The 26,876-nt window shown below is 40.8% G+C and overlaps 1 protein-coding gene across 2 annotated transcripts in view; it reads left to right on the top strand.

Moving 5' to 3' along the window:
* LOC110963783 (sodium/potassium/calcium exchanger 3-like) overlaps positions 1-26,734 on the top strand; it is a 35,104-nt gene extending 8,370 nt beyond the window's left edge. For both annotated transcript variants that reach the window (XM_051937453.1, XM_022212269.2), the window contains exons 2-17: positions 2,105-2,215; positions 12,942-13,018; positions 13,222-13,296; positions 13,405-13,489; positions 13,829-13,932; positions 14,341-14,415; positions 14,505-14,530; positions 17,266-17,319; positions 17,428-17,570; positions 17,669-17,832; positions 17,906-18,143; positions 19,247-19,413; positions 20,330-20,444; positions 20,560-20,672; positions 20,820-20,885; positions 22,399-26,734. In XM_051937453.1, coding sequence (XP_051793413.1) covers positions 13,231-13,296; positions 13,405-13,489; positions 13,829-13,932; positions 14,341-14,415; positions 14,505-14,530; positions 17,266-17,319; positions 17,428-17,570; positions 17,669-17,832; positions 17,906-18,143; positions 19,247-19,413; positions 20,330-20,444; positions 20,560-20,672; positions 20,820-20,885; positions 22,399-22,509 — 1,527 coding nt within the window. In that variant the 5' untranslated portion in view covers positions 2,105-2,215; positions 12,942-13,018; positions 13,222-13,230 and the 3' untranslated portion in view covers positions 22,510-26,734. The remainder of the gene's footprint in view (positions 1-2,104; positions 2,216-12,941; positions 13,019-13,221; positions 13,297-13,404; positions 13,490-13,828; positions 13,933-14,340; positions 14,416-14,504; positions 14,531-17,265; positions 17,320-17,427; positions 17,571-17,668; positions 17,833-17,905; positions 18,144-19,246; positions 19,414-20,329; positions 20,445-20,559; positions 20,673-20,819; positions 20,886-22,398) is intronic.
* The last annotated feature ends 142 nt before the right edge of the window (positions 26,735-26,876 follow it).

Below are 26,876 nucleotides of genomic sequence, written 5' to 3'. Positions count from 1 at the left end.
AGGGGCTTAAATAGTTAATCTCAAAGTTGATCAATTTACAATCAACTAAAATATATGCCAAACCAGAACCAGGAGGTAATGTTTATTTTAGCCATTCTTCTTCTTCATGTTCCGTCCTTTGCAGTGTTGGAGGATATGGTAGTTCTCCATGTACTTCTATCTTTGCCTGTTCTTACTGCCTCACTGTACTGCATTTCTGTCCACTCCTTTATATTGTCTGTCCACATTGCTCTTGGTCGTCCTCTTTGCCTTCTTCCATCTATTTGTCCCTCTAATAATATTCTTGATATGTTGTTTTTTCTTATGAGATGACCAAAGTACCTGAGTTTTCTGAGTCTTAATATGTGCTCTAATTGTGTGCTCTTATTTTTTATGTTATTTTAGCCGTATATATGTGTGTGTCCTCTCTGCACCAGTCAATGTTCTACATGTTGTTTCTCCTCCATGCTGTATTCAAAATGTCTTGACTTAATTGAACCTGAAAGTAGGTTAAAAAAAAAATCATATAAATGTCAGATTTTTTTTTATTTCTCCATTTTCTAACGAGACAAGATGTTGGTTTAGCTGCTGGAGACTTCTCTCAGTTTGAAGTGTGAAAATGGTGCAGAGCCATCTGCTGCAGAAACCTATTTGAATTTCATACGGGTCGAGCTCCTCTTGATGCCTCAACATGAAAGCCTTCACTTCTCTTCTCAGCCACGATCGCTGCCCTCGTGAAATGGGCTCATTGAGCTGTAAGGTACAAAGGGACACTACAGTGCTCGGCAATCACAAAACGCATCAGACACAGACACCAAGCAGCCTCATGATAAAAGAACAGTGTGTAGCAGAGAGGTGTAATAACTGACTCACTATCTTCTTGGCCCTTGGTGGAAAGATCTCTGTGGGTGGCGGTGAAGGATATCTGTATTTTATTTTCCCATAGCGGAGATGATGAGACAGTTCAATCTGATGGGAGTTCCTCAGCTGTCGCCCTACTAAAGCTCTAAAAAGTGAAACTCACACAGAGATTATCTATTTAAGAGTGAAAGACAGAGCGGAAATAGACTCTATAAAGATTTCAGTGCTGATTACTCAGAGGATCACTGAACATGCTGCCATTTCCCACAAGAAGAAACATTAAACTACAGTCTAGTCAAGAGAAGGAACAATACTTTGGCTATTTTCTGAGGACAAGCGCTGATTTTAAAATTCAAACCTCAGCATATAAATATACAGTTTACTTGGTTGTAATAGGAAGAGGATCTGAAGATAATCAAAAAAAGTTTGGTTTGTCTTTTAAGCCATTTATCAAATAAACATCCCAATGAAATTACTGGTTTGTGCTTCCAAACTTCATAAACAGCTGCTTCTTTTGTCTGGGTTTTATCGTCAGTGAATGAAATTTGTGAGAGTTTCACAATGTTTGTTAGCCCAAAAAAAGCAATTTGATAGCGTCATCTTGATCGCTAGGAAACTATAATGTGCTTTTAATTTGAGTTCAGTTAATTATTTTCATTATGGCCCATTATAATTATTATTATGTCCAATATTCTTTATGTACCTACACATGCTATTATATTTAAAGGGAAAATTATATCATTGTATATTTTTCACAAACTAGCTGTTAGCTACTGAGAAGACACTGCTTGACTCCGCACCATCATCTGTGGTGTGTACTCTGCTACATGTGCTGCAGACAGTGCTTAGTGTTGTAGTCAGAGCTGGTCTGCTGCACAAACTGTGATGACTATTTTTGAGTTTTGATCGTAATATTCTCTTTAAAGGAAAACTGTCAGCACATATTTACAGATACAATAAGTTGGTCATGAATTAATGGTCAGTAATGGAACTTTCAGTTTGCTTTCATAAAATAACAAGAAAATTGGGGATTTCTCACAACTGAGAGGTTTGAATCACCATTTGTTAGACACTGTTGTTTGAATATCGGCTGATAATTTTTTTTTATTGACTACATCAAAAAATATTCCACATACGCCCAATAATAATAATTTTCGATCTCCACCCTAAATCAAAGTGTCCAGGTTACCTTCTGCAGCTGGACTCTGAAGTCTGTGTATCTGGCTGGTTTTACACTAAAACGACTTGTGTTGTTTTGTAACAGAGACGGAGTCCTCTGGGTTTCGGCCAGGCGTGAACTTCGGGACGCTGCAATGGACTCGCAGGTTATTGCAGGAGAAATCAGACAACCAGAGCCTGGGTGAGCCTCGAGCAGGTGAGTCACTGTTCTTTACCTGGATAGATACCATCTGTTCCTCCAGGACACAGCAGCAAACTCTCCCAGACTGTCTGCAGCAATCCTGTTTCATTCAGTGTAGGGGAGGGTGGCATGGATAGTATCTTCAATAAAATGGTATGTTATAGCTTATTACATGTTTGATGTGAACTGTGATATTTTTAATTTATTGAGAATATAAAGGTAACCAAACAGGAATTTCTGTTTTTTGTTCTATTTACATTATTTGGAATTACACACTACCAAAGTACCATAAAATCTATATGATGTGCAGTGTAACATTTGGGATTTTTATAAAGGAGTCGGATACGGTTTAGAAATACTTGCATGTGCTGTATGCAGGTACGTAAAGAGGTGAACCGTAGTCTCTCCCCTGCAGGTGAACTGAAAGGTCATGTAGACTAGGCTTTGTGTTTGTTGTCAGGAGTGTGTCAAGCTTGTGCTCTGAAATACCGTAGGAGACAGACGAAGGACACAAAGAGGAAGCTGTCAGAAAGTGCGATTAGGTTTTCTGAGGTAGTCGGTTTCCAACAGATGCCCAGTTGCTCTCCTTTTCTTCTGAGTGCGCTCTCAACAGTTTGGACGGATTCAAACAGCTCTTCATGAAATTACTGCTGAGACATGAAGCCATAATCAGACCTCTGTTTCTCTGGTTCCCAGGCTGATTAGCTGGCTGCCAGACATGAGCTGCATTCATCACAGCTGACAGTTTTATTATTAAAAATTCAGATCAGAGAGGAAATCTCTTTTATTGTTGCACGGGGAGAATAGCACAGAGTAGATAAAATAACACAGCTGCACAATGAAAAATCTGTTGCCTTACTGACAGAATACAATTCAGCATCGTCGTATCATTTGCATTCACTCTATGGCTGTTGTCGTATCAGGCTGTCAGTCACAATGCTGTATTGTATGCAAACGGTTATTGTTGGAGCCCGAGCGTAAAATCTCAGCCTTATTCTTGCAGAAATTTATGCACATCAAGTTATGCTAATAATATACCATGCAAATAGCCTGCTCTGATCACACTGCTCCGAAATACAACCGCCTACTCAGGATGTGCAACCTAAAAAAAACATACATTCAATGTGTTCAAGCATTTTAAAAATAGGTTTGAGTTACATTCTTGCATGACATCCTCTGCAAAAGGAAGCACAAAGTCCTTTAAACATATTTGTCACAGTATTTGAAAAAGATCATTTTATCAAAGTGTCAGAGGAAAATATTTTATCAAGCCAGTATACACACAGTGTCAACTCTCTAATGTACTACCACAGATTTCAGTTTTAACTTTTGTCTAAGCAGTGTGCTTAAATAATCAGCTGCCATAGTTCAGTCATGTACAGATAACGTCTTGAGTTTGTTTTAGAAAAGCTTACACTTAAGAGGCGCACAAATATTGACTCCTCTGATGAAATTGATTTGCACTTAAAGTAAATTAAATTTTTCCAGGCTGTCACATGCTCTTCTTTGATGTAACATTAAAAGGTGTTTCTTCCCTGCATTTGAGCCACAAGATAATGAGACTCTGTTCATCTCTCCACCAGTGCTCCATTTGCTCCATGCAGCCATTTGTGTTTTGCTACCTGATAACAAACTTAACCTTTACTGAGTTCCTGGTTGCAAACAGGTCCGGCTCATTATCTCTTACAAAGGCACAAGCATACTGCAGGCAGATGCTTCGCTGTAGTAATACACTGGAGACAAAGAGGTGAAAAATAGGCTGGACAGGTAGTATAAGATCTAGCGGCGAGCGTGGCTCCAGCCTCAGGTTGCCGCCCTCTTCCTCAGCAGGCCGTCTGACAGTGATTGCGTAATCTGTAGTGTGATTAAAAAGCCTGCTCTGGACCTCGGGGGATATTATCTTGGGGATTGCACAGTAACGTCCAGCCCCAGGCTCTCTTTCTCTCTTTTCATCCCTCCACTGCTTAACAAGATGGAGACGGTGTGATCCGGCTTCAGCTGACAAGCCTCGGAGACCATCGTTGCTAGGCAACTGAATGCTAAATTTTGAAACCCAGACAATTCTGTCTTTCAAGCATTAAAAGTGCAAAGAGAGGAGCTAAAAATAACTGGGCGGTTATGGGGATGGGGGCTGGGTTCAAAGAATCCAAACAATGCAAATGAAGAAAATGGCATGCACTGTGCGTTGTTGTCGAGGTTTGTTATATTGTTTGTTTTGGCAAGCGACAGCCAGCTGAAAATAGCAGTTTTCCACAACTATGCTTTTGGGATTTTTATTGGTAAAGTGTGGAGAAAAACGCTGGCAGATAATCGGATACACATTGTCTTCTAATGGTCTTTGATCAAGATAGTCGCATAAGCTGCTGTTGATGCCACCACTATTAGAAGAACTGTTTTTGGAATATTTGAAGCTGATATAGTTGGATCATGTTCTGTCCCTTTTACTTTCTGTTCCCAAACAATGTCATTTAAGGAGAGGAGGTGAGAGGTTAAGGTTCATCATAGACCTCCGAAAAGTCAAAATGATTGTCATTAATTAGAAGATGTTTTGCTGTTGCCTTTGAATTTATGTTTTTTCCTTGCTCATTGAGCTAATTGTGGATGGTGCTGTATGATCAGGGAAAGCTACACATGAGCATTTTTTACAATTGCTTGTACCACAACAGTGTAACATGATGTTTAGTGTTTTTATTGATGGACAAGGTTGTTGGTGTGGTTTGAAGCCCGGCTGTCGTTTCATCAGCGTTGCATTCAAAAGACCTCAAAGGAAAGCGAATCAAAGAACAAATGCATAATTGAATTTACATTACACACCTGGATAAAATATTTATTTTTTGATTCCTCATGAAAAATGCAGATGTGTTGCAGAGGTCTGTGTGTGCGCGGTGATACACCAACACTAGTTTGGTTGGTTCACGATGCGGCTTTGCTCGGTGGGCCAGTCGATACCATAGCTTGACTCCAGGACACCCTGCAGGTTTTTAGATCAATAACATTAGCCTGCACCGCCCCTCATTCAGCTTCACTGAAGCCTCCTGCAGCAACTTCTGACTCATAGAGCATTGAGCTCTTCACATCAGCACCAGACTCAGGGTGGAGATTTCACTTCTAATGCTATGTAAAGAATTTGCTTGACATTGACCTTATTAAGGTTCTAATCTGTTCCACAGGAGTCACATAAAATAAATATTTAAGAAAGAAGCTCTTATCTGTGCAGATTAGACACAACAGACTGAGATCTGAATTGCACTAAAATAAACTGGTTGATGCTGCCCTGCAGTTTGAAGTAAGACATTGTTTTATAATGGCTAGTGGACTCACTCAAGTCGTTTTATATTTTATGTGAAGGTAAAAGCAGACACATTAAGGTGAATTTCTGTTTTTCCTTTTGACAATTTTTGGAAGTGCATTGTAGTTTTTAGAGTGCTTTAGAGTTAATATATAAAATTGTTGTTTCGTGTCCTTTTTTCATCCCTGACTGTCTTTTGGCATTTTGCCTTTATTAGGAAGGAGCAGAGATAGACAGGAAATGTAGGGGAAAAGAGCAGAGGAATGACTTGCAGCAAAGGTCCTATCGAATCAAACGGGTATAATTTATCGCAGTCTTTTCATTATTTATCACTCCCTGACAATTCAACAAAGAAGGCAAACGACTAATAATTCTCACTTAAAGGTCAGCATCATTCTACCACATCTGTTAAATAACGTTTACACAGTCTGCGTCACCTCCAAAGCTTTGGAATAGCCTTCCTTTCTCAGTCAAATGTTCCTCCTCCATTGACATTTTTAGGCAAAATGTTAAGTCATACATGCTCTTAGTTCTACTAGTATTTTATATTTATTTTCAGAATCAGAAATACTTTATTGATCCTCGAGGGGAAATTGCTTATGTTGCAGTTACAGTTTCTCCCATTGAAAGTCTTAGAAATATTGTTTGTTTTCTAGGTGTTTTAGATTTCTTTTTTCTTTCATTTTTTTTTAACAAATTAATATTACAACTTTATTCTGTTTTATGTATTGCTTTCCCCCCACATATTGTTCTGTTGTCTGCCTTATACCATTTACATCGCTTTGGTCTACTCTAGTTGCTATGAAACAGTGTATATATTTTTAAAAATGTCATGTATTCCAAAATGCCAAATACATTTGTGACCTATGAGGAAAAAAAAGAACAAGCTAATGACAAATGTATTGATATTTATACAGATTTTAAAATATTCTCTAATTTTCAGAAGGTTTTACGAATGAACTGAACAATTTCAAATGTAACAATTTACTACTAATATACACTACTGGTCAAAAGTCTTAGAACACCCAAATTTTTCCTTTTGTTTTTTTTAAATTGGAAATTATGCATGTTCATGTCTCATTGTACTCTGAAATGAAAACATAGAACAAATATACAAATAAAATCAATTTAGGAACCAAAATGGTTTCTAAATTGATTAGTTGCTTTATCAGCCCATAATACCCTCTTTCAGTTTTCAGTAGTTCATTGGTGACATTTCATGGCCCAGAAAAGCCTCCCTAACAATGGCTTTCTTGGTGCAACTTGGCCTGTCAAACCTGCAACTTGAAGTCCTCTCTTCACAGTTGAAACTCATGCAAGCTGCTGACTCTCAGAAACTTGTCTTCTGATTCTGTTGTGGCTTTGGGTTTTTTGCAGACCTCTTCCTGTTACAGTTTCTGCCAGTTTCTGAGTGCCTTTTGTGGTGAAGAAAACTATTGTCACTGACACCTTGACTTTCTTTGTTTTTTTTTTTTCTTTTTTGTCTGCATTTATTCTCATTGTTTAACTCCACGGAAGGGGTGTCAACACTTTATGAGATTAATGCATATTTTAGTCTTGCAGCCAAATATTTTATTATTTAGTGCATGCATGTGACCATCACCAGTCCTCCCTGAAAGCTAAGCTGACACTCTTTATTACAATTCCCTGTTAAGAACCAGGGAGGGCAGTGCTACACCTCAGTGGTGACATGAAGGGAAACAAAGGGTGGACAGGACGAAAAAGGACGGACAGGGACGGGGATTAGCAAGCGGTGCTATTGCATCTGAAGAATATCAGGTGCTGTGTCATTCCCGACTATTAATTACCCATCAATAAGACAAACAAACAAACACATACACAAAAAACAGAAAACCAAACAAACAAACAAAAAATGAATAAATATCCAGGCAGTACTGAACACCGTAGTTGTGGGTGTCATGTCAGTATAGAGTGGAATAGGCCAGACAAAGATACTTGAGAAAAGGAGAGTGGGTTTAGTGTGAGATTAGACTCTGGAGAGAGTCTTAGCACATTCTGTCGGGTCTCATCACTGCTCAACAGGGGAACTCGACAGGAGCTGGTGGGACCTGAACAAACATGCAAGTGTGAAAGACCCCGAAGCCCAGAACAGCCATCGCAGCAATGCAGGGCCAAGCTGACAGGGTGCCCCGCCCCAGGCCGCAGGAGCCACGGGGCGGCACCCCCAGAGAGCAACCGGGGCCACCGTGTACCACATAGACCCCGAAGACGAGGGAGCAGCTACCGACACCCCCAGCACGCCAGAATCGACCCAGGCAGCCCGGGGCATAAACCCCAACCCCACCCGCCCCAGCCCCCACCAAAACCCCGCACCCCACCACCCCACCCGTCCACACCCCACCCCCAAGGGGGCCGATGGCCCCAAGCAGCCAGGAAGCCAGACACAGGGGCAGAGCACCCCACCGAAGGGAACGCAACCAGCCTATCACTGGGCAGGTCGCCACCGGAGGCCGGCCAGAGGGAACCGGAGCTGGGTCCCAGTGCAAGTCCAGAGGGCAAAAATGGACAGAGCGGTGGGGCCCGGAGACGCCAACGGGGAGGCACCCCGCATACCCCCCCACACCAGCCCCCGGGCGAGCACGGCACACCCAAGGCCCCCACATCGTGCGACGCGAACCGACCCCACCCACCCACCAGGACAGAGCCACCACACACCACCAGCCAGCGCCACAGCACCCACCAGGCAGCCAATCGAGACCCCGCAGCCCACCAGGAGCCACCGCACCAGCCGGGACCAGTCGAACACACTGGAGAACCCCCACAGGCCATGACCCCCCGACCCCAGGGACCCTCAGCCACAGTGACACGGATGATGGTACACCCTGCCGCCCCATAGCCTTAAGGGGGCAAGATCCCACCAGCGAGGCCATAACTGTGAAACCCACCCATTACTCCCCTATTAATATGTTTCCCGATCCCTGACGGGAAACATTATCTCAGCACCGTGATAGTGTAACCCTGAGTGTCATGTGTTGCATTAAAAGTGGGGAGGCTGGCGGGGCGTCAGCCAACCCAGACCTACACCCAAGGTGAGTGTGTGTGGTGCATTAAAAAAAGATTGGAGAGCAGGGGAGGCAGGCAAGAGGGTGATGAGGGGGAGACAGGGCGGTATAGCCCTGCCACCCGTCCCACCACAGTGCCCATTGTTCCCACCCCTACCTGCCCTCAGGGCCCTAACTGTTGTGTCCCTATATGTGCCTAAAGGTTGCTATTTACAGTGAGGTGTGAAAAAATGTAAAATGCACAATGAGAGGTAGTCTGGTGTGCATCCGGCCCAAGAGGACAGAGCAGTGAGGGAGACGGGTAGCAAGACCACCGGTACTGATGCAGAGGTCCCCCAGAGCCAAGAGGCAAGGGACCACGGAGGGCCCACACGAACCAACTGGCCCAGCCAGCACAACAACCCCTGGAAGCTGCAGATCAGAGCAGCGCCCTGGCAGGTACCATAGCCCCAACATGGACCAGGCCGTGCCACAAGGAAGCGAGGGCCACAAGCCGCCACGCCCACCCAGGAGCCGGCATGCCAAGGAGGCAGGGCGCCCAGCCTGCAGCGCCCCCAAGACCCCACCCACCCCACCACACCCCAGGACAGCACCAGGCCCGGACGGAGGCCCCCAGCCAGCAGAAACTGGACACCTGTGGCGGCACGCAGGCCAGGATCACGGCCTGTGCCCAGATGAGCCAGAGCCACCCCTCCAGAGAGACCAGCCAGCCCCCACGCCAGACCCCCGGCCGCAGAGGGCCACTGGCCCCCCCCAGGAGAGGGAGAGGGGCGAGGAGGAGCGGGCAGGCAGGAGAGGAGGGAGAAAAGCCTCCCTAACAATGGCTTTCTTGGTGCAACTTGGCCTGTCAAACCTGCAACTTGAAGTCCTCTCTTCACAGTTGAAACTCATGCAAGCTGCTGACTCTCAGAAACTTGTCTTCTGATTCTGTTGTGGCTTTGGGTTTTTTGCAGATCTCTTCCTGTCACAGTTTCTGCCAGTTTCTGAGTGCCTTTTGTGGTGAAGAAAACTATTGTCACTGACACCTTGACTTTCTTTGCAATTTCTCTGTAAGAAAGACCTACAGTTTGAAGTAATATGATGGTCTGTGTCTCTTCCTTTTCCTCACCATTTTCGTGGCAACACACTACCTTTTGTAGTACAGTATTGTTCAAATAGTGCTCTGGAGGGTATGGTGCCACATCGTGTTCCAGCACTACTTTTTTGCAGACACGGGGGGTTGTAAGTAATCAAGAAAAGTTGGGCCACCTCTAGGATTTGGTAGCACCAACTTTCAAGGCTTGATCAACCTCCATTGCTGCAGAATGGTACATTATTTTTCAGTTTTAAGTAACCATACCTTTTTTTTTTTCTTTTTTTACCTCTGGCAGTTCACCATTTACCTTTGTACCATTTCAAGCTATTTATTAGACTTGAACTACTTGAATTTCAAGAAAGAACTGGAAAAGTTGGGGCGTTCTAAAACTTTTGACGGGTAGTGTACATACCCCAAATTCCCCCAAATCCCAAATGATGGCCTTGTATTGGTCAGATGTCTAAGTTTGGTTTGTAAGTGAATTTTAGTTTAACTGTCATCAATGTTGTAGTGATCAAATCCTAAAGTTAAACCTTAAGCTGCTTGAACACATAAAACCTAATTTTGTATAATGTCAGATTTTTCCCAAAAAGTTGTTTGACCTTGAATTACTCAGTGAAGAGATCTGGCCTAGTTAACTGTTAGTCTCTTTAGAAGTACTTCAATTTGTGTAGGATTGAAGCAAATATATGTGAAAGTAATTTAAGATTCACTGCTTTCCACCAAGGCCATTCAAGGGCTAGTTCAGAGGCGGTGTTTCATCTCGGACTACTTCTTCTCATTTTTATATCCGAAGAACCAGCTGTCAGCCACCAAAAATCACTTGACAACAGACACAACACTTTGCAGAATGCAGAACCTCATGTGTCAGAGGCTGGCAACATGATTATTGTGTACCAAGAAAACCAGCTGAGCTCTTTAGCTGCCATTTCTCTTTAAGAAAAACTAAATTATGGTTGAATGGTCTTTTTTTCCTTCCTTTACTTGGGAAGGTTCACAACTGAGTGAAGTGACCTGGAAGTGTCTAAAGTGGCCGCTATGATAAGAGCTAGTCAGGTTTTCCTCAATGTTAAGGAAAAGGGCTTCAATGCTGCTTTTCACGGCAAACCATTGCAACAATGCTGCATGGTAACCTGACTTACTGTCATTAGAGTTCGATTATCTTAGCTCACTGGCTATGTTGTCTTTTGGCCTTTTACTTGGAGGTCAAGGAAAAGTGTTTAGGGTAAAGACGGAGAATGCAATATTTGACTATTTAACAGTAGTGTAGCATCTACGCTGCCTAATCAAGTGAAGAAGAAGTAAATCCAGAGCTTCGGTTAGCCAGGAGCAACTATTGTAAAGAGACGATGTGGTCCACCATTGTTGTTGTTGTGCTTGGCGCCGGTGTTGCCGGGAGACGTATGCAGTGATGTAATTACGTGGCTCTGCAGGCCATGGAAAATCAAACTGGTTCCTAAAGGAGGAACCTCTGAACCAGCATTAACACCATCCCAGAGCGATCACCTGGAGCTAAACAGGCCAAAGAGAATCAGCGATTCATTCAGAAGAACGAATTGTGGGAGTATCTTGTGATTCTGACACCAAAGAGTCACCAAACACTGAGAAAAGTAATGTATTTTCAGAGTAAGTACACATCAGCACCACAGCCCAAATGCTCTCTGCTGATTAGTAAACTTTATCGAGCTGTTGACACATCTGGATTAGATCCCTGACTTGGAGAATTGCAGATTCCAGATCATCTTCATCCATAGTGTTTCAGTTTGTGGCCTTGAATTGTGAAACTGCAGCCTCAGAGTCTTGGCAGAGCACAATCTTGTTCAGCAACCTTCAGGAAACCAGTTTCTGTCTCCATGTATCTCTGTGGCGTTCTTCCCCCTCCCTCACTCTCGGTCCTCTCCTGAGGGTTTGTAAGGAAAAATAAATATTTTTAGACATCATGGTCCAGAGCTGCTGTCACTTCTCTTTTTTTCATTTTTCAGAAATCCTAACCATGGGAAACACATATTCACCTCCCCCTTTCTCACTGCTCATGCAATTGCCTTGCCTTTGGCTTCCTACTGCCACCCATCAAAAAAAAAAAAAAAAAAAGGCTGCCCCCAGGGAGAGGGTCGCCATAGCAACTACCTTCACCACAGCAACCCCTCAAAGTGTCCATCTGAGCTACATGTTGTAGCCCTGCGTTTCCACCGATGGCATAACCTGAGAGTTTGTTTTAGGGCAGAAAGGAGACTGGAAGTCTTCCAGAGCTCTTCGACAGGACGCAGAGAGCAAAGAAGGTGAAAGAAATAAAGCCACAGAGAGAGAGAGAGAGAGAGAGAGCACAGATGTCCAACAGCTGATCAGCTTGACAGGCCGCTTGAGAAGATGCATACAGTGCAGTTTCACATTTAGGCTTCTTTCGTGCGATAAGATGACAGAAAGTTTACATGCTAAGCCTTGATGATTTATTGGATGAACCCTGGCCTGCAATAACAGCTGGCACACAAAGAAAATAGGCTTTTTCCTCAGTCTGAGATGCAGCAAACCTTCGGAAACTCATTTCAACCCCAGCTCTTTAAAATGACGCACAGAGAACAGCTTGTGGCACAATAGCAAAATGTGTAAACATTACTGCACAAACATTAGTGTTTTGGAACTGAACATGACGAAATTGCTGCCCACTCCTTATGACCATATGGCTTCCTCCTCTCAATTTCTGTCACTGTAGTGTCAGAGATAAAATCTCATATCCCTGATCACAAGGCACCCTGTCTTAATCCACGCAGTCTGTTGTTCAGTTTCCATGCAGCTGAGGTGCAGTGTGCAGCACGCATCGTGACGGCCACACTCTTATTGTGTGCTTGTCGACCCACTGTTGCCTCACATGGCACAGGAGCTATTTATAGCACTGTACTCCCCACTAGTATAAATTCATCCAGCTCAGCTCAGAGTTGTAAATTGGAGCTGTACCACACTCTCGAGGCCCTCTTTTGCAATGTCAAGGGAACACAAGCGAGCTAAGCTGTCATTAGCAGTTTTTTCTTGCTTTCACACTCGAGGGAGGACAGGAAGCAGCTGCCAGTTTCATTTCCACCTCACTTCCGCAAGACCAACGTTGAGTCTACATGGTGGTGCTGTGGGTTGCACCATGTCTGGAAGAAATTAAATTAGTCACACATGGTGATAATACAAAAAATATATACTGTTGTTTTTATCTTGGAGGTCATTTGAAATTACTGCGTGTAGTGGAAGATGCCAAAACTACACTTAGGTTTTTTTTCTCTATGTTTGCAGGTTGTCATAGGCATTTTAAAGAAATGTAAAAGATTCTAGTTGGGAAAAATGTGCTTCATAATTTTATCCCCCCTGCAGCCATCCATGAGTTTCCAGAGGACATTTTCACCAAGGAGCAGAGGAAGCATGGGGCTGTGTGTCTGCATGCACTCTGTGTGAGTGTTTTTAATATTGCCTGAAATCTGCATATTTTTTTCTATCTATTTATATCCTTGACTCATCCTGCTGACATCTGACATCATTATGGCATAAACCAGCACAAACTGCAAGCTAAAACCTACATAACTGGTTCAGGTTATAAAAAAGACATTGTATGTGTCCGTCAGCTCTCTTATCTGTGCTCTGCTGTACTTTATAGGCCATTTACATGTTCTACGCCCTGGCCATCGTCTGTGACGACTACTTTGTCCCTTCTCTTGAGAAAATATCTGAGGTGAGGAAAACCAGCCGCAGCCAGCATTCAAATATAAATTTCTTACTTTAACAATTCATTGTTTGATTATTTTTATTGTCTTCTGCCATTTTTTTTTAAATCCTACAGAATCTTCAGCTCAGTGAAGATGTGGCTGGAGCGACATTTATGGCAGCAGGAAGCTCTGCTCCAGAGCTATTCACTTCTCTCATCGGTTAGTACTTCAGCCAATTTAGACCAACAATCAGCAGTGTCGGTCTTTAGAATTAATTTTCATTTATTCTCAGCGTTTTAACAAAAAATAAGTGTCTGGTCTCTGCAGGTTCCAGAATTATCCAGGAGATGTCAGCAGAGTTCTGTTTAAAACCACAATGTTTTTTGTTTTTTTTTAATAAATGGATGTCTTTTCAATTTATGAGGACAGGAACTGGTTTTTATTGGGGTTTAAGAGCCATTAAAAGTATTAATAATCCCCTCCAAACACATAAGGCATCTAACATGACTGCAGAGATTTTATTCAGTCTGAAGTCATGCAAACGTTTTCCACCATCAGGTGTCTTCATCACGAAAGGAGACGTTGGAGTTGGCACGATAGTGGGCTCAGCTGTCTTCAACATCCTGGTCATCATCGGACTGAGTGGAATCTTTGCAGGCCAGGTGCCACAAATCTTTGACACTTTTAGCAAAATCCTTGCATGCCGTTATCACGTGTGTTATGTCTCCTCAACCAGTTCATGTGTCCCTTCCTGCTTCACATTCAGTGTTTAATTTAAGAGAGAGATCTTTTTTAGACTTGAGACAGATTATTTATCTGGTTCTTAAATTGGAAATCTGGTTAAGTGTTGCTTTGCCTGTGGTTTTACTCACGTATAAATCTTCTACTGAAAGAATACCACAGTATGTGTTTATTAATAGAAGACATTAAAGAGACTGCCTCTCTATTTGAAAGCTCTCTCCACCTGTTTCTGTATGCAGATGGTGCTGTGAAGGATGGGATGCTTACTGTTTGCATACACTTGTTATTTAATGATTTAACTCTCTAACATTTATAACTTTTCTCCACAGACGGTGGTTCTGACATGGTGGTCTCTTTTTAGAGATTCCTCCTACTACATTCTGTCTGTACTGACTCTCATCCTGGTAAGATGTGCATTTTTGCAGCATAACTCTGACTGTTTTTCATTCTTCTTCGCTGCATTTTATAGAATCTATTTTTTATTCCTCTTTAGGTTATTTATGATGCCACAGTTGTCTGGTGAGTCCCCCTACTTTGAACTGCATATGTGTCTTAATGCTTTGAAAAAGGTTGGTTAAGAATTGCTCTAGTCTTTGGTTGGCACATGAGACAACATTTTACACTACACACACATTTTAAAATACACAATCCATCTACATTGGTTTAGATTAGTCTTTTGGTTTCAGCTTCAAACTTTCTGCCTAAAATTTGACTAAATGTTAGATTACAAGGTTTGGTTTGATGGAAGAAGAGCAAACACTGCTGTTAATATTGACTCACTTGACATTATTGGCACAGTGATGAGAATGATTGACAGCATCATAACAATAGACTTTTTTGCACATTAAACAATAAATTCATAGTTTCACTATTGTTTCAAACCTTAAAAGAGCAAGTTGTACTCATCATGTAATCACATTTTCTACCAGCTCACCTCATGTCTCTCTCTAGCTCTGATTAGTGTCACAACCTCTTCCACAAATGACTGTTATTACAATCATGATTATGATAGTGTCGAGAAGCTCCACAATCAGGGATTGTGCCACTTGTTAAATCGATTAGGTTCCTGATTTATCCTTGACAAATAACAAAACATCTGAATATGTATTTCCAGCCAGCCGTGGCTCATTTCAGAGTCAGCAGATGTGATGAGGAACAAGTTCAGTTTAAAATCTGCTGTGAAATTAATATTGATTTGTTTTATTTGTGTGGAACTGTGTGTCATTATTTGCTGCCACTTCACACGTCATCATATCAGTGCTTTGCGGTCGTGATGAGAATTATGTCTCTTTTGAAAGAGCTGTTGCTTAAATTAATTTATTACCAAAAATAATGTAAAATTAGGTATAAAATGAATCACTAATGTACAAAACATACATTTGATCAAATGTTTATTATTTATATGGCTTACTATACTCAACATGGCACAGAGTGCTACAAAAAATAAAGTTTTTAGTACAAAAACAAATGCCTGTCTCAGTTAGACAAAACGGTCCAGTCTCTGATTGTATAATATTTATAAACTTTTTACTATTCACAGTGAAACAACACAGAGAAGTTTAGAGAGTCACTCATAATCAACCGTAGCCTTTTGCACAAAGTGTCTCATAGACTCTGGGTTGTAGGTCGAGGTGGTTATGGTGGTTGCTGGATGTTCTCTCGACATTGCAGCAGCAGCAACAGTTGCAGTAAACAAACATGCACTTTTAGTTGTAGCAGGTTCACTTGTTTGTCTTTTTTCTTCCAACTGCACTGATGGGTATTTGTAATGTGCCTGTGCAAGTTATTTATAGAGTCTGCTAGATATGAAATTTTAACATTGCCTACTCTACACTCTGCCTTTGTGTTATTAATGTAATTGAAATCATCCAAATTTTACTGACTTCTCTGCAGTCACTCATTTTCTCACCTTTTCCAGCATGTTTTCTCTCTCTCTCTCTCTCGCTCTCGCTCTCGCTCTCGCTCTCTCTCGCTCTCTCTCGCTCTCTCTCTCTGTGTGTGCAGACACACAGCCAATTACGTGCAGCTTGAACAGAAAAAAATGGAGAGAGATTAAAAAAAAACAAAAAAACACAGCTCTGGCTCCCAGGCAGGAGCCAGCTCTGATTGTTCACTTCAATTGATATGAAAGTAGTTGATAGATTGATTTCTTCTGTATAGCTGTTCCTTCTCAGCAGTTTCATTCAGTGCTCTGGATGCCTTTTAAGCTTCTTGTCCTGTATATTTTCTGTTCTGTCAACCTGAGGCCTTTCGTAAAAAAAGAAAAAAAGTCTTTCCATTGTTGTCTGTGTTAGAGGTTTCAATGAAAGTAGATTTGTCCAAGGAATTAATGCCCGTTGTTGCAAAAGATTCTTCAGTGATATATGCAGTGTTTATTGAACCACAGTGTGCCAAGCCAGAGCTGTCTTGCTGTATTTCACCTCACCACTCTTCTCCTGAAAACAAGTTGACAGATTTGTGTTTCAGCTGACTTTGCCAAATCAGTCTCAGAATATGTGAAACGTAAGTCTGTCAGGTGGTGCAGTGGTCATCAAGTGTCTGTTCTTCTTAGTGGTACAGCTGTTTACACAAGATCAGTTTGACTGTTTGTTTGGGAAGCTGATTAAGTTAAGGCATTGATGCACAGTTGTCTTTGTTTACTAGGGGCCGCATACACAAAACATCCTAAAGCTGAATGAAGCTCTAAAGTTTTTACAATCGAAGGAACTCCTGGAATTAATGGGGTCAGTCCTAACTTTAGGACCAAGTTGTTTTGGACTAGAAATTTCATAAAGCAGCATGGCAGTAAAAGTAGCTGAGCCCGAGAGACATTAGTTAAGCCAAAGGCCTGCTAAGAGCAGCTGACAATCATGTGATCACGTTGTCCAGGAAATGTCTTGGTGTGTCGGTGTTTTTGAAAAATAAAATGCTATTGCACTACTAAAGTCATATCTGATGGTGGCTGTTTAATGATGAATCAGTTGGCTCACAAAGGAACATAATCCTGTTACCCAAGAGATGACAGTTGGCAGAACTCGATCTTACTTGGACACCAGAAAAATACAATGTGCAGCACTAATGAGCCTGGAAAACACAGTATGCTATGTAATTCAGATCATACATATTAAAAATGAGTAATATTTAGGTCAGCATCCACATTTATATTGATTTAAATCATACCAGAATTACATGCCATTGACGTCTTTTGAAAGGAAATTCAGTTTTGTACCTTTGCAGTGTGTCTGACTAATATAGATGCGTTGTTTGCTGTGCAGGTGGGAGTCATTGCTCCTCATGACCATGTATGGAATCTACATTTTAATCATGAAGTAAGTTCAACCAAATCTCCTGATCAGTCATCATTCCTTCACATGTGTGAATCCAGGGGAGACCCTGTTTATTGCAGATATAAGACAGCAGTATGTGTTCTGCTTCAGGTTCAACTCCCAGATTATGGTGTTTGTGATGCATAAGTTCAGGAACGTTGGGCCACGCTGCCTCCGATCAGAGGATCACGGTGATGACAAGATGGGAGAGGATGCCTCGGGCTGCAATACCTCTATGGTGCTTCTCAACAAAGGTTCTGCAGCGTTGCTGATCAAGCTGATTAACATGTCTGTGGAGCTTTAGTGTAAATTTGCAATTTGTCCTGTTTAATTGCAAACATGCTGTTCACAGGCCAAGGCCACGGTCCGGACCCTCCAGTGGTCATGGTAGATGAGCTTCTCATCCACAACCCCCACAAACTGTCCTTCTCAGAGGCTGGCCTGCGTATTATGATCACCCCCCACTTCTCGCCTCGCACCAGACTCTCTATGGCAGGACGCATGGTTATCAGTGAGGTATTTGATGCATATATTATTACACATCATACAAAAACACATCAAACTCTACATCTACAGGTCTTCCCCACAGAGGCAGAGACTGATCCGTAGTTCAAAGAACCAGCGGGATGTCGAGGCCGGTCCTGCATCAAGGGGCGCATCAACCAGCAATAGTGTGAAGAGGACGGGCTCCTGCAGTCTGGAGAATGGAGGTGGGAGACCTGGCATAGGAGACTTGGAGTCAGGAGACAAACCAGGCACTGATGTGTGCCAGCCAGAGGAGGAAGAGGATGACGAAGATGGGATTTTCAGTCCAGTGCGCATACCAGGTGAGATTAATGTTGCACAAACTTTATGAGTAATTATGAGTAAGATTTAACAATCTAAACCCAAAAATCCACCCATGTGTTTCAAAAGGCATGTTATCTAAAAAATAAAAAAAACTCACCAAAATGGCACCATTCATCAGAACCACAAACTGTAAAATTAGAAAGAAGCTTCAGATTTTAAAGTTTCTGATGGTCCTTGAGCTATCCATCTGTGACAGATTGTTCAGTCTACAAAATTATCCAAATCTAGGTTTTAAATCATGGTATTGTATTAAAATCACAATTTTTGTAGGTCTTAATTCAGTCACAACCAACAGTCTTGTGGCAGAAATTCAGGGACCTTTTGGCTGAATTACAGGATGTGTTTACACAGTAGATAAGACACAAATACAGAAACAAATTCAAAATTAAAGTAGTGAATCACTATAGTATGTAAAGTCACCATTTTTCTAGTATTGGTGACACCTGTGGGCACTTGGACAAATGTTGTACAAATTTTTTTTCAGTTAATTTCAAAAATCCAAAACAAACAATTTTCATGTTTTCTTTCTTCTTAAATATGGTAGTATATTTGTCATACTGCACAAAAAAACACTTCTAGCCATGACCGTCTTGTTTCCATAGAGGTGCAGGATTTTACATTGTAGTAAAGAATAAGCCTCCAGTGAGTATAGATGTGATTGCAGCAAAAAAATGTAAAATAACACCCAGAAGCTGCTTAGAGTGCAGAGGGCTAAACCAGTCATCAATTATATCCATCTCTGCTGGGCTGATAATTGCTTTAATTGATGCAATTTTACATGATGGATAGATGGTGCCTAACTATGTCATACAGTCGGACGATCACTCACACAAGAGAGTATGTCAGTCTCTTAGACAAGTTACGACCAAGTTACCTTTGAAACTGTATTAGCTGACTGAGCCCCACTGACCCATTAATCAAAAGTTTGACAGTGGACCTCAGTATTTATGTCAGTTTTAAGCTTCTGGAAACTTTGCCTGAAAAATTTTAATGTTGTTATTAGTCTTCCTTGACTGAAAAAATTTCTTCATTAATTAAAAGCCACCCTGTGTTCTCCTGTCTGACTTACTGCTTGTTACAGGCGGCTGCTGTGCACGGGTAAAGTGGGTGATCACGTGGCCTCTGGGCCTCCTGCTCTACTGCACTGTGCCTAACTGTATTCTGCCACGCTGGCACCGCTGGTTCATGGTCACCTTCGTGGCCTCCACATTATGGATCGCTGTCTTCTCCTACCTCATGGTGTGGATGGTAAGAAGGCAGACAGGTGGCTGTGGGTCCACCACAGCAGTACAGGTTTAATCTACTAGTATTGTTTCTGACTAGGCATACAGTTGTGCACCAAAGTTTATACACTTGTAAAGACGCCATGGTATTCCTACATCCTTATTTTTCCTTTTGTGCTGTGTAAAGCTACCAGGCAACAAAACAAGCCCAGAACATCATAATACCACCACCATGTTTGACAGAAGTTATAGTATTCTCAGGGTTAAACACCTCACCTTCTCTCCTCCAAACAGATATTTAGTCAAACTCAACTGTTTGGCCACAATGACCAGAATGTGTTTGGATGAAAGAAGAAGTGAGGTGCTTAACCCTGGTTAAATCAGGCTAGAATCAAGGATTTAGACCAGACTTGCCAAAGTCCTGACTTAAACCACATCAAATACCTGTGAGCTGTGCTAAGTCTGAAAGCTAACAAATTTAGCTGAACTGCACCAATACTGTCAAGAGAATTTGTCAGAGATGCAAGCAAAAACTTGCCATGAAAGACCCAAAATGCATGATTTTTTTGTGATAAAGACACGTGTTTCAGTAACCCCTTCATAGAAAATTAAGATCTGTAGGAGCCATTGGAAGATTAAAACTGTCATGATTTTTAAGGTCTTACAAGTTTATGTACACTTTTGTTTACAACTTCAGATGTACTTTAAACCTACATGCTGGTATGCCTTGATGTATGACACAAAACAGAACCCAGTTCAAAGATTTTACATGACAGAATAACTGATGATAAGAATGTACTCCCTTAGAAATGATCCCCTTGTGCATATTCTAAATCATGTTGTAGAAGATTACTGTTCTCACTATACAGCCATACAACTTCACTCATGCGACTGTTTACAGCTGAATTCTTGATTCTGGTGTGTGCTAATGTTCCTACCAGGTCACTATCATCAGCTACACCCTTGACATCCCGGATTACATCATGGGTATAACCTTCCTTGCAGCAGGAACCAGCGTACCCGACTGCATGGCGAGTCTGATTGTGGCTCGTCAAGGTAAGAAGACTGTCCAGTTTGTTATCCTGATCTCTAAACCTTTTGCCTCTTCTCTCTTTGCGGTGCAAGTGCTTCAGTTCAGTGTTTCTCTGCCACTTTTCCCATCTCTTTTCAGGCATGGGGGACATGGCAGTGTCTAACTCCATAGGCAGCAATATCTTTGACATCCTGCTGGGTTTGGGGTTCCCCTGGGCTTTACGTACCCTTATAGTGGACCATGGATCATCAGTATGCAAACACTTTATCTCCACAAACACATCTCTTTTCTTCCTTCTGTTCACACGTTTCCTGAGTTACTGATGTTTATCTGTGTGTGTGATGTTAAAATAACGTCTTGGGTTGGTCATAAATATATATATTTTTTTCCTCCTGCAGATTTCCATTAATAATAAAGGACTTGTATATTCTGTCATCCTGCTGCTGGCATCCGTTTTTCTGACGGTGAGTAAACACAAAATACCGAATGTTACACAACTGTTTTAACATGGTCCGTATGGAAAATCAGTCTTATAGTTAACAGTATTAGCTTTTCGCCATGTGTGTGTTTTTTGTTTTAGCTTGACTGATAAATTGACACTGTCCGTATTGTTCGCCAGTTTTTACAGATTATTTGATTGGACTTTCATTAGCTTATTAACCTCAGCATATGCACCATACAGCCACAATGTTAAAACTTCATATTGTGCTGGTCCGTCTCGTGCTGGCAAAAGAGCTCTGATGATTTCAGCCATGAAAACAGGACCACTGGGTGTCCTGTGGTGTCTGGTACTGGGATGTTGGCAGCTGAGCCTTTAGCTCCCGTGGGTTCCTGAGTGAGACCTCTGTGGATCAGGCTTGTTCTGGCACATCCCACAGATGCTCAGTTGGATCGAGATCTGGGGAGTTGAGAGATCGAGCCAACATCTTTGACTGTTTGCTGTGTTTCTGGAGCTGTTCCTGAGCAATTTTTGAGGTGTGGCGGTGCACGCTGTCATACTGGGGTTACTGTCAGGGAGTGTTGTTGTCACGGGTGGGCTGCACTTGCTCTGTAGCAGTCTTTAAACGTGCAACACCCATCAAAGTAACATCCACTTGAATGCCTGAACGCGAAGTTCCAAGCAGAACATTGCACTGTTTAAATATGATCAATGTTCTTTACTACACCTGTCAGTTGTTTTAATGTTGTGGCAGATCTGTGTACTGTTTCAGTGCAAATTTCAGTCCAGAAATGCCAAAGATGTGTGTGAGGTTATCCAGAAATGTGCAGTTATTATATAACTAGTCCCGTAGAGCGCTCTTGTAAGTTTGTCACATGCAAAATATCCCTCTTAGTAAATGTTTGAAAAACAAACCTAAAACTGCTCTAAACAAAATTGTTATATTAACACTGTAATAAATAAATGACTGTAACATGAAAGATGTTGCTCATATGACGGTTCAAGTCAGCTTCAGTCGTTGACGACTTTGCAGAAGAAGATCAGTTAAAGCTCTGTGAAACCAGCTGTTTTTTACCTGCTGAACACCAAATGACAAACAGACAAAGTTAGCAAACATGGCTGGCCACCTAGTTGCTAATAACCAGATTTTTCCCTCAGGAGTTGGTAGAGAGGAAAAAGCGTAAAAATTATCTTCTTAACTTTGTTGTGTTCACAGGTTGTAGCACTGCCCCATAGTGGCCAAAAAAGTAAATACATGCAGGTTTAAAGGAGACATACCCATATTATGCATGTGAAAATACATCCTATATAGTATGTTGTTGTTGTTTTTTCACTTCTTAAATTATTAATATCCACTATCGGATATCTGTCAACTCTGCGATTCACCTAAAACAGTTATGTTTTATGTAGAATTAACATCCTGATGTCACATATTGCCCACTGTAGAAAGAAAACTTGGTTAAAAACTAAGCAAATTGGTCTTCCAGAAGAACCTCATCCTGACTGCTCTCTCTGCACTGATCCATCTTTACCTGCAGGTGATGAGCGTTCATCTGAACCACTGGAGGCTGAACCGCCGGCTGGGTCTGGGTCTGATGTTTCTCTATGCCATCTTCCTGCTCTGCTCCATCCTCTTCGGGCAAATGTGAGGCCTTAAGGTCGAAGTTTAACCCTGTCAGACAACATGCTGAGTACCTACCTTTCTACCACACATCCTCTTTCCTGAAACCAAAAAAAAAAAAAAAAGAAGAATGACAGCGTTGTTGTGCTAATTGTGAAACTTTCTGTGCACCTCTATAGGACTCGCTACAGTGATACTGTACACATGCAACTACACAAGCACACACACAGACACACACACACACCACATCTTTTAGCACAATTTTGTGTCCTTTTCGTACAGTGCAGTGTTTGACAGCTGTCTTTAGGTAACAAATAGGCGGACTGAGCAAAAAATTTCACTGGGTCTTTGACGTTAAAAAGGGAGTGGCACCAACAAAAATGTGATTTAGAAAACAAAACTGTTCTTGGTCACTATGTAATGGATTATATTTTGATAAATATATACCATAACTGAGCTGAAATTTTCACTCCATAATAACTTTTGCAATACATTTATTGTCTATTTTATGTTTTGAATAGACGGCTCTTCTTCTGGCATCTTCTTTTCCAAAATCTATATTTCTAAGAGAAGGTGGTTCCTACTTACTAAATTAGCAATTAGCTAACAGACAAATCTTGAAATGTTTAACAACATTTCCTTTAATAAATGCTGTACTACCCCTTTTTCATTAAAGCAATAAGTCAGTAGAGGTTTAAAGTCACACTCGTTTTATTTATTTTGCTATTTATTTGTATTTTTAATGTTCATGCTCTGAATTCTGCTGCAGTTACACAGATTGAAGTCCCTGTAAAGGAGTAAAAAAAATGTTTTCTCAGTTTGTCACATTGCAGAGAAATGTAACCACCCACCCAAATTTAAATGATGAAAAAGTATATAGAAGTATATACAATTAGAATCTATAAATGTGGAAAAATAAGCAACATTCTCTGAAACATTGAAACAAAAATGGACCAAACCAACCCTGAAAACAGACCTGAGTTTGTTTTAAACAAACCAAAAAGAATCACATGTGAATTGTGAACTTGCTCTGTAGATACAGATGCTGTCGCTTTGCAGATGTGGAATGAGTTAAGAATGACAGTAGACTATCCATGAATCTCAGTTGTCTCTGATGAAAGTTTTTTAAACCACCCATTGTAAGACAGGTGATGCTCCTCATCAGTTTGGCTCTGTACTAAATCAGTTCATCTCATCATTTGTAGGAAATTCAAACGAGCAGCCTGAGCTGTTCTGCAAATTCTGTCATCTAGACATGATGCATTGGTTGGACGAAGGCAGCTAGCTGGCAAACTGTAGGCTGTAGTAGGTATAGACACTCGTAATCCAGCAGGAGAACCACTGATGCTGATGCACTCCAGCTTTTATAATGTCGTGTTAGGAGGAGGGGTCAGTGTGTCATCGAACAATGATTTCTTGTCACCTAAAAAATCCTGAACACAAAAAGATAAACAGTCTAACAGGGTAACTCCGCATAGTTCAGTCTTTTCACGTTTTTAGTCTTTATTTCCTGTTTGGAACAAAAATCTCCGAATTTCACTTTACACTGACTTTAATTGTAATAACTCTGGTTCGCTTCTTCAATGTCACAACAAGCACAAGTAATTTCTTATAGAGTAGCTTTATTAGTCTGTATTTGGGGCTGAATCTGCATATTGTCCCCTCAGATAATTCCTCTTGGAGTTCAGCAACAGTTTGAGCAGAATATGCACTGTTGTGATTTACAGTAGGGAAGTGATGTGTAAAACGGCGAATTCTACATTTAGCCCTACTGGGTTTACAGCACAGGAAACAGTCATCTTCAAAATAAGTCGAGGACCAGGACATGTGACTAGAAGCTAACGTAACAATTTATACTGCTATGTCATACTTGGGTCTATTTTTCAAGGTTAAAACAAACTACCAAGCCTTCAATGCTCTGAATGTACATCTTAGCTGACTTTTAGCTTTCATGTGAACATTTTTACATGCATTTAAATGTAGCAGGCGATACTGAATTACAGCAAAGAAACCTCCGACCAGACAGGGAGGTGCTTTAGTCCTGCAGCGACAGACACCATGCACGTGTCAGAAGACTTTAAGAGTAGAGCCGATATGAAAATGCACATCGTAACGATATTTTGACAACTTTGCCTCACTACTACTTATAAGCAAGTATTGGTACAGCTCAATGTACGTAAAGAGATTAACCTAGTATTATAGTATTTTTAGAAGTCTTATTACTATGAAATCTAATATATTATGTGCTTCTATGAGTGTCACGGATTTTGATGACTTTAAGTGCAGGTTAGTTGTAATACTTCACGTTTAGGTACGACAATCGATGTTTGTATTGTTATTTTTGTACATTTTCTGAGATTGTTTCACTTTGGTGGAACATTTTTCCATTTAGCAAACACAACAATAAACACACACATTTACAGCGTGTGTGTGTGTGTGTGTGTGTGTGTGTGTGTGTGTGTGTGTGTGTGCATTACAGCAAATAATGCTGCAGATTTCTTATTAACCCTCGTGTCGTCCTGCGGGTCAAAATTGACCCGTTCTAAACTTTAAAAATGTGGGAAAAAAAATTCCCAGTAAAACTTCTGATGTCCACATTTTCAACATTTTTGGGAAATCTTTGAACATTTTTTGGTGGAAACAAATATTAAAAATATTTCTTAAGCACATTCAGATAAAAAATTTTATGCGAATGTTCTTAAAGAAAATAGAAGTTTTACTGATATATATGTAATGACTTTAGATATTTTTAGGATTTTTTTGGAACATGTTTGCTCATTTTTTGAAAATTTTCTTGCAAATTTTTTAAAAATAAAACTTTTAGGGGAAATTTCTCAGGAATTATTGGAATTTTCTTCCTGAAGGTTTTCCAAATTTTCAGAAATTTGGGGAAATTTTTTGCTGAAATTTTGGATTTTTTTTCTGACAAGGAAACAATATTTTTTGGTGCCCGTAAATGAGGACAACGAGGGTTAATACAAATCTGCTGCTCCTCTATTCCAACGTAGGAAAAGATGAGCAACAATCTGGACATAATAGGGTTTTCAGTTTTTCTGTCCACAAATCTGTGAATTCCAGATTAAATGTTCCACCAAAGAGATCAAGGTGATTTTTTTTTCTCTCAAATGGCTGTACAATTATTATCATTGTCTACTTGACAATACTTTCTACTGTTTGTAAATGTTAAATAATTGACATAGTTTTACAATAATGAATGCCTGACAGAGACTAGTTTTGTGGTGTTTTTTTGATATTTAAAAAAAACATAACGTAAGCCTATTTGTGAATTATTGTAACAGAATGAATGCATATTTTGTCAATGTGTTCGGTGGACTATGAAGGCTGTAGAATCAGAACATTAAGATTTTTTTTGTTTCAGTGTTGATTCACTGACACAATAAAGCCCAATTATAGGTTTGAAGTAATTTAAAAAAAAATGTTTTCAAAGTTTGGTTAGAATATTTACATATGTGATTGTGCTGTCTTCTTGATGCAGACAAAGTGGTGTTTTCCATTAAAATGAAAGTGAAATTGCACTTATTTATGTAATGACAGTAAGTATTACTCATGCTTTTGCTTTTTGCTGCAGTTGAAAATTGTAGTTAAACCACAGATACCCTGCTATTACCTGTGAAATCAGTGCATTTTAATTGGATTTAAGGTGATGGATGCACTGTTAAAACGAACAAAAACGTAATTATGAAGTAAATGTCGACATCCCAGATATAATAGTGCAGAAGGTATCCTTTTCTAAGCATGAAGTGCAGCTACGTTTTGAGATTTATAATTGAAAATATAATTACAAATTTGAAAGCAAGAAACAGAATCATTATTTCTTATTTTTAATGTTTTTTTTTTGTTTTGTTTTTTTTGTTTCATTGCCTGGGGCAGAAAGTGTCTTTTCCTATCCACATGATCTCCATCGTTGTTTTACTCCCTCAACAACCTCAACCATCAGTTCATTGTGTTTTGCCAGCAGGGGACTCACAGCAGTGTTTGATGTGGTACTTCACTCAGCTGCTGTGAGTCCCTGCTGTTCACTCCTGATACCAAACATCATCTCCATCCGAACAGCCGAACTCCTGTACTTGTTGCGGCTTCACAGCACTCAAACGATGTTCTGTTTATTCTGCTGTAATGTTGGAGGTAGAAGATATTTTAGATTTAAAATTTACTGCTTTAGAGATTGTAATGGATCATAGACGACTGTTCTTGTATCTTGAGTGCAATAAACAAAAAAAGTGCAATAACAATGGATCTCTTTGCCCTGTTCTTCTCTGTAGGGAGCAGTCAATGGAAGGAGGTGCAGCTGAGTGATTAGAAAGAGGATGTTTAGTGTGAGGTCGCCATCTAATGGAGTAAGCCAGAAAAAAAACATTAGGGGATTTTTATTTT

The sequence above is a fragment of the Acanthochromis polyacanthus genome, chromosome 17, assembly GCF_021347895.1.
Source record: "Acanthochromis polyacanthus isolate Apoly-LR-REF ecotype Palm Island chromosome 17, KAUST_Apoly_ChrSc, whole genome shotgun sequence".
Taxonomy (NCBI): Eukaryota; Metazoa; Chordata; class Actinopteri; family Pomacentridae; genus Acanthochromis; species Acanthochromis polyacanthus.
Note: the sequence above shows the minus strand (reverse complement) of the source record. Positions and strands in the feature narration are given on the sequence as shown.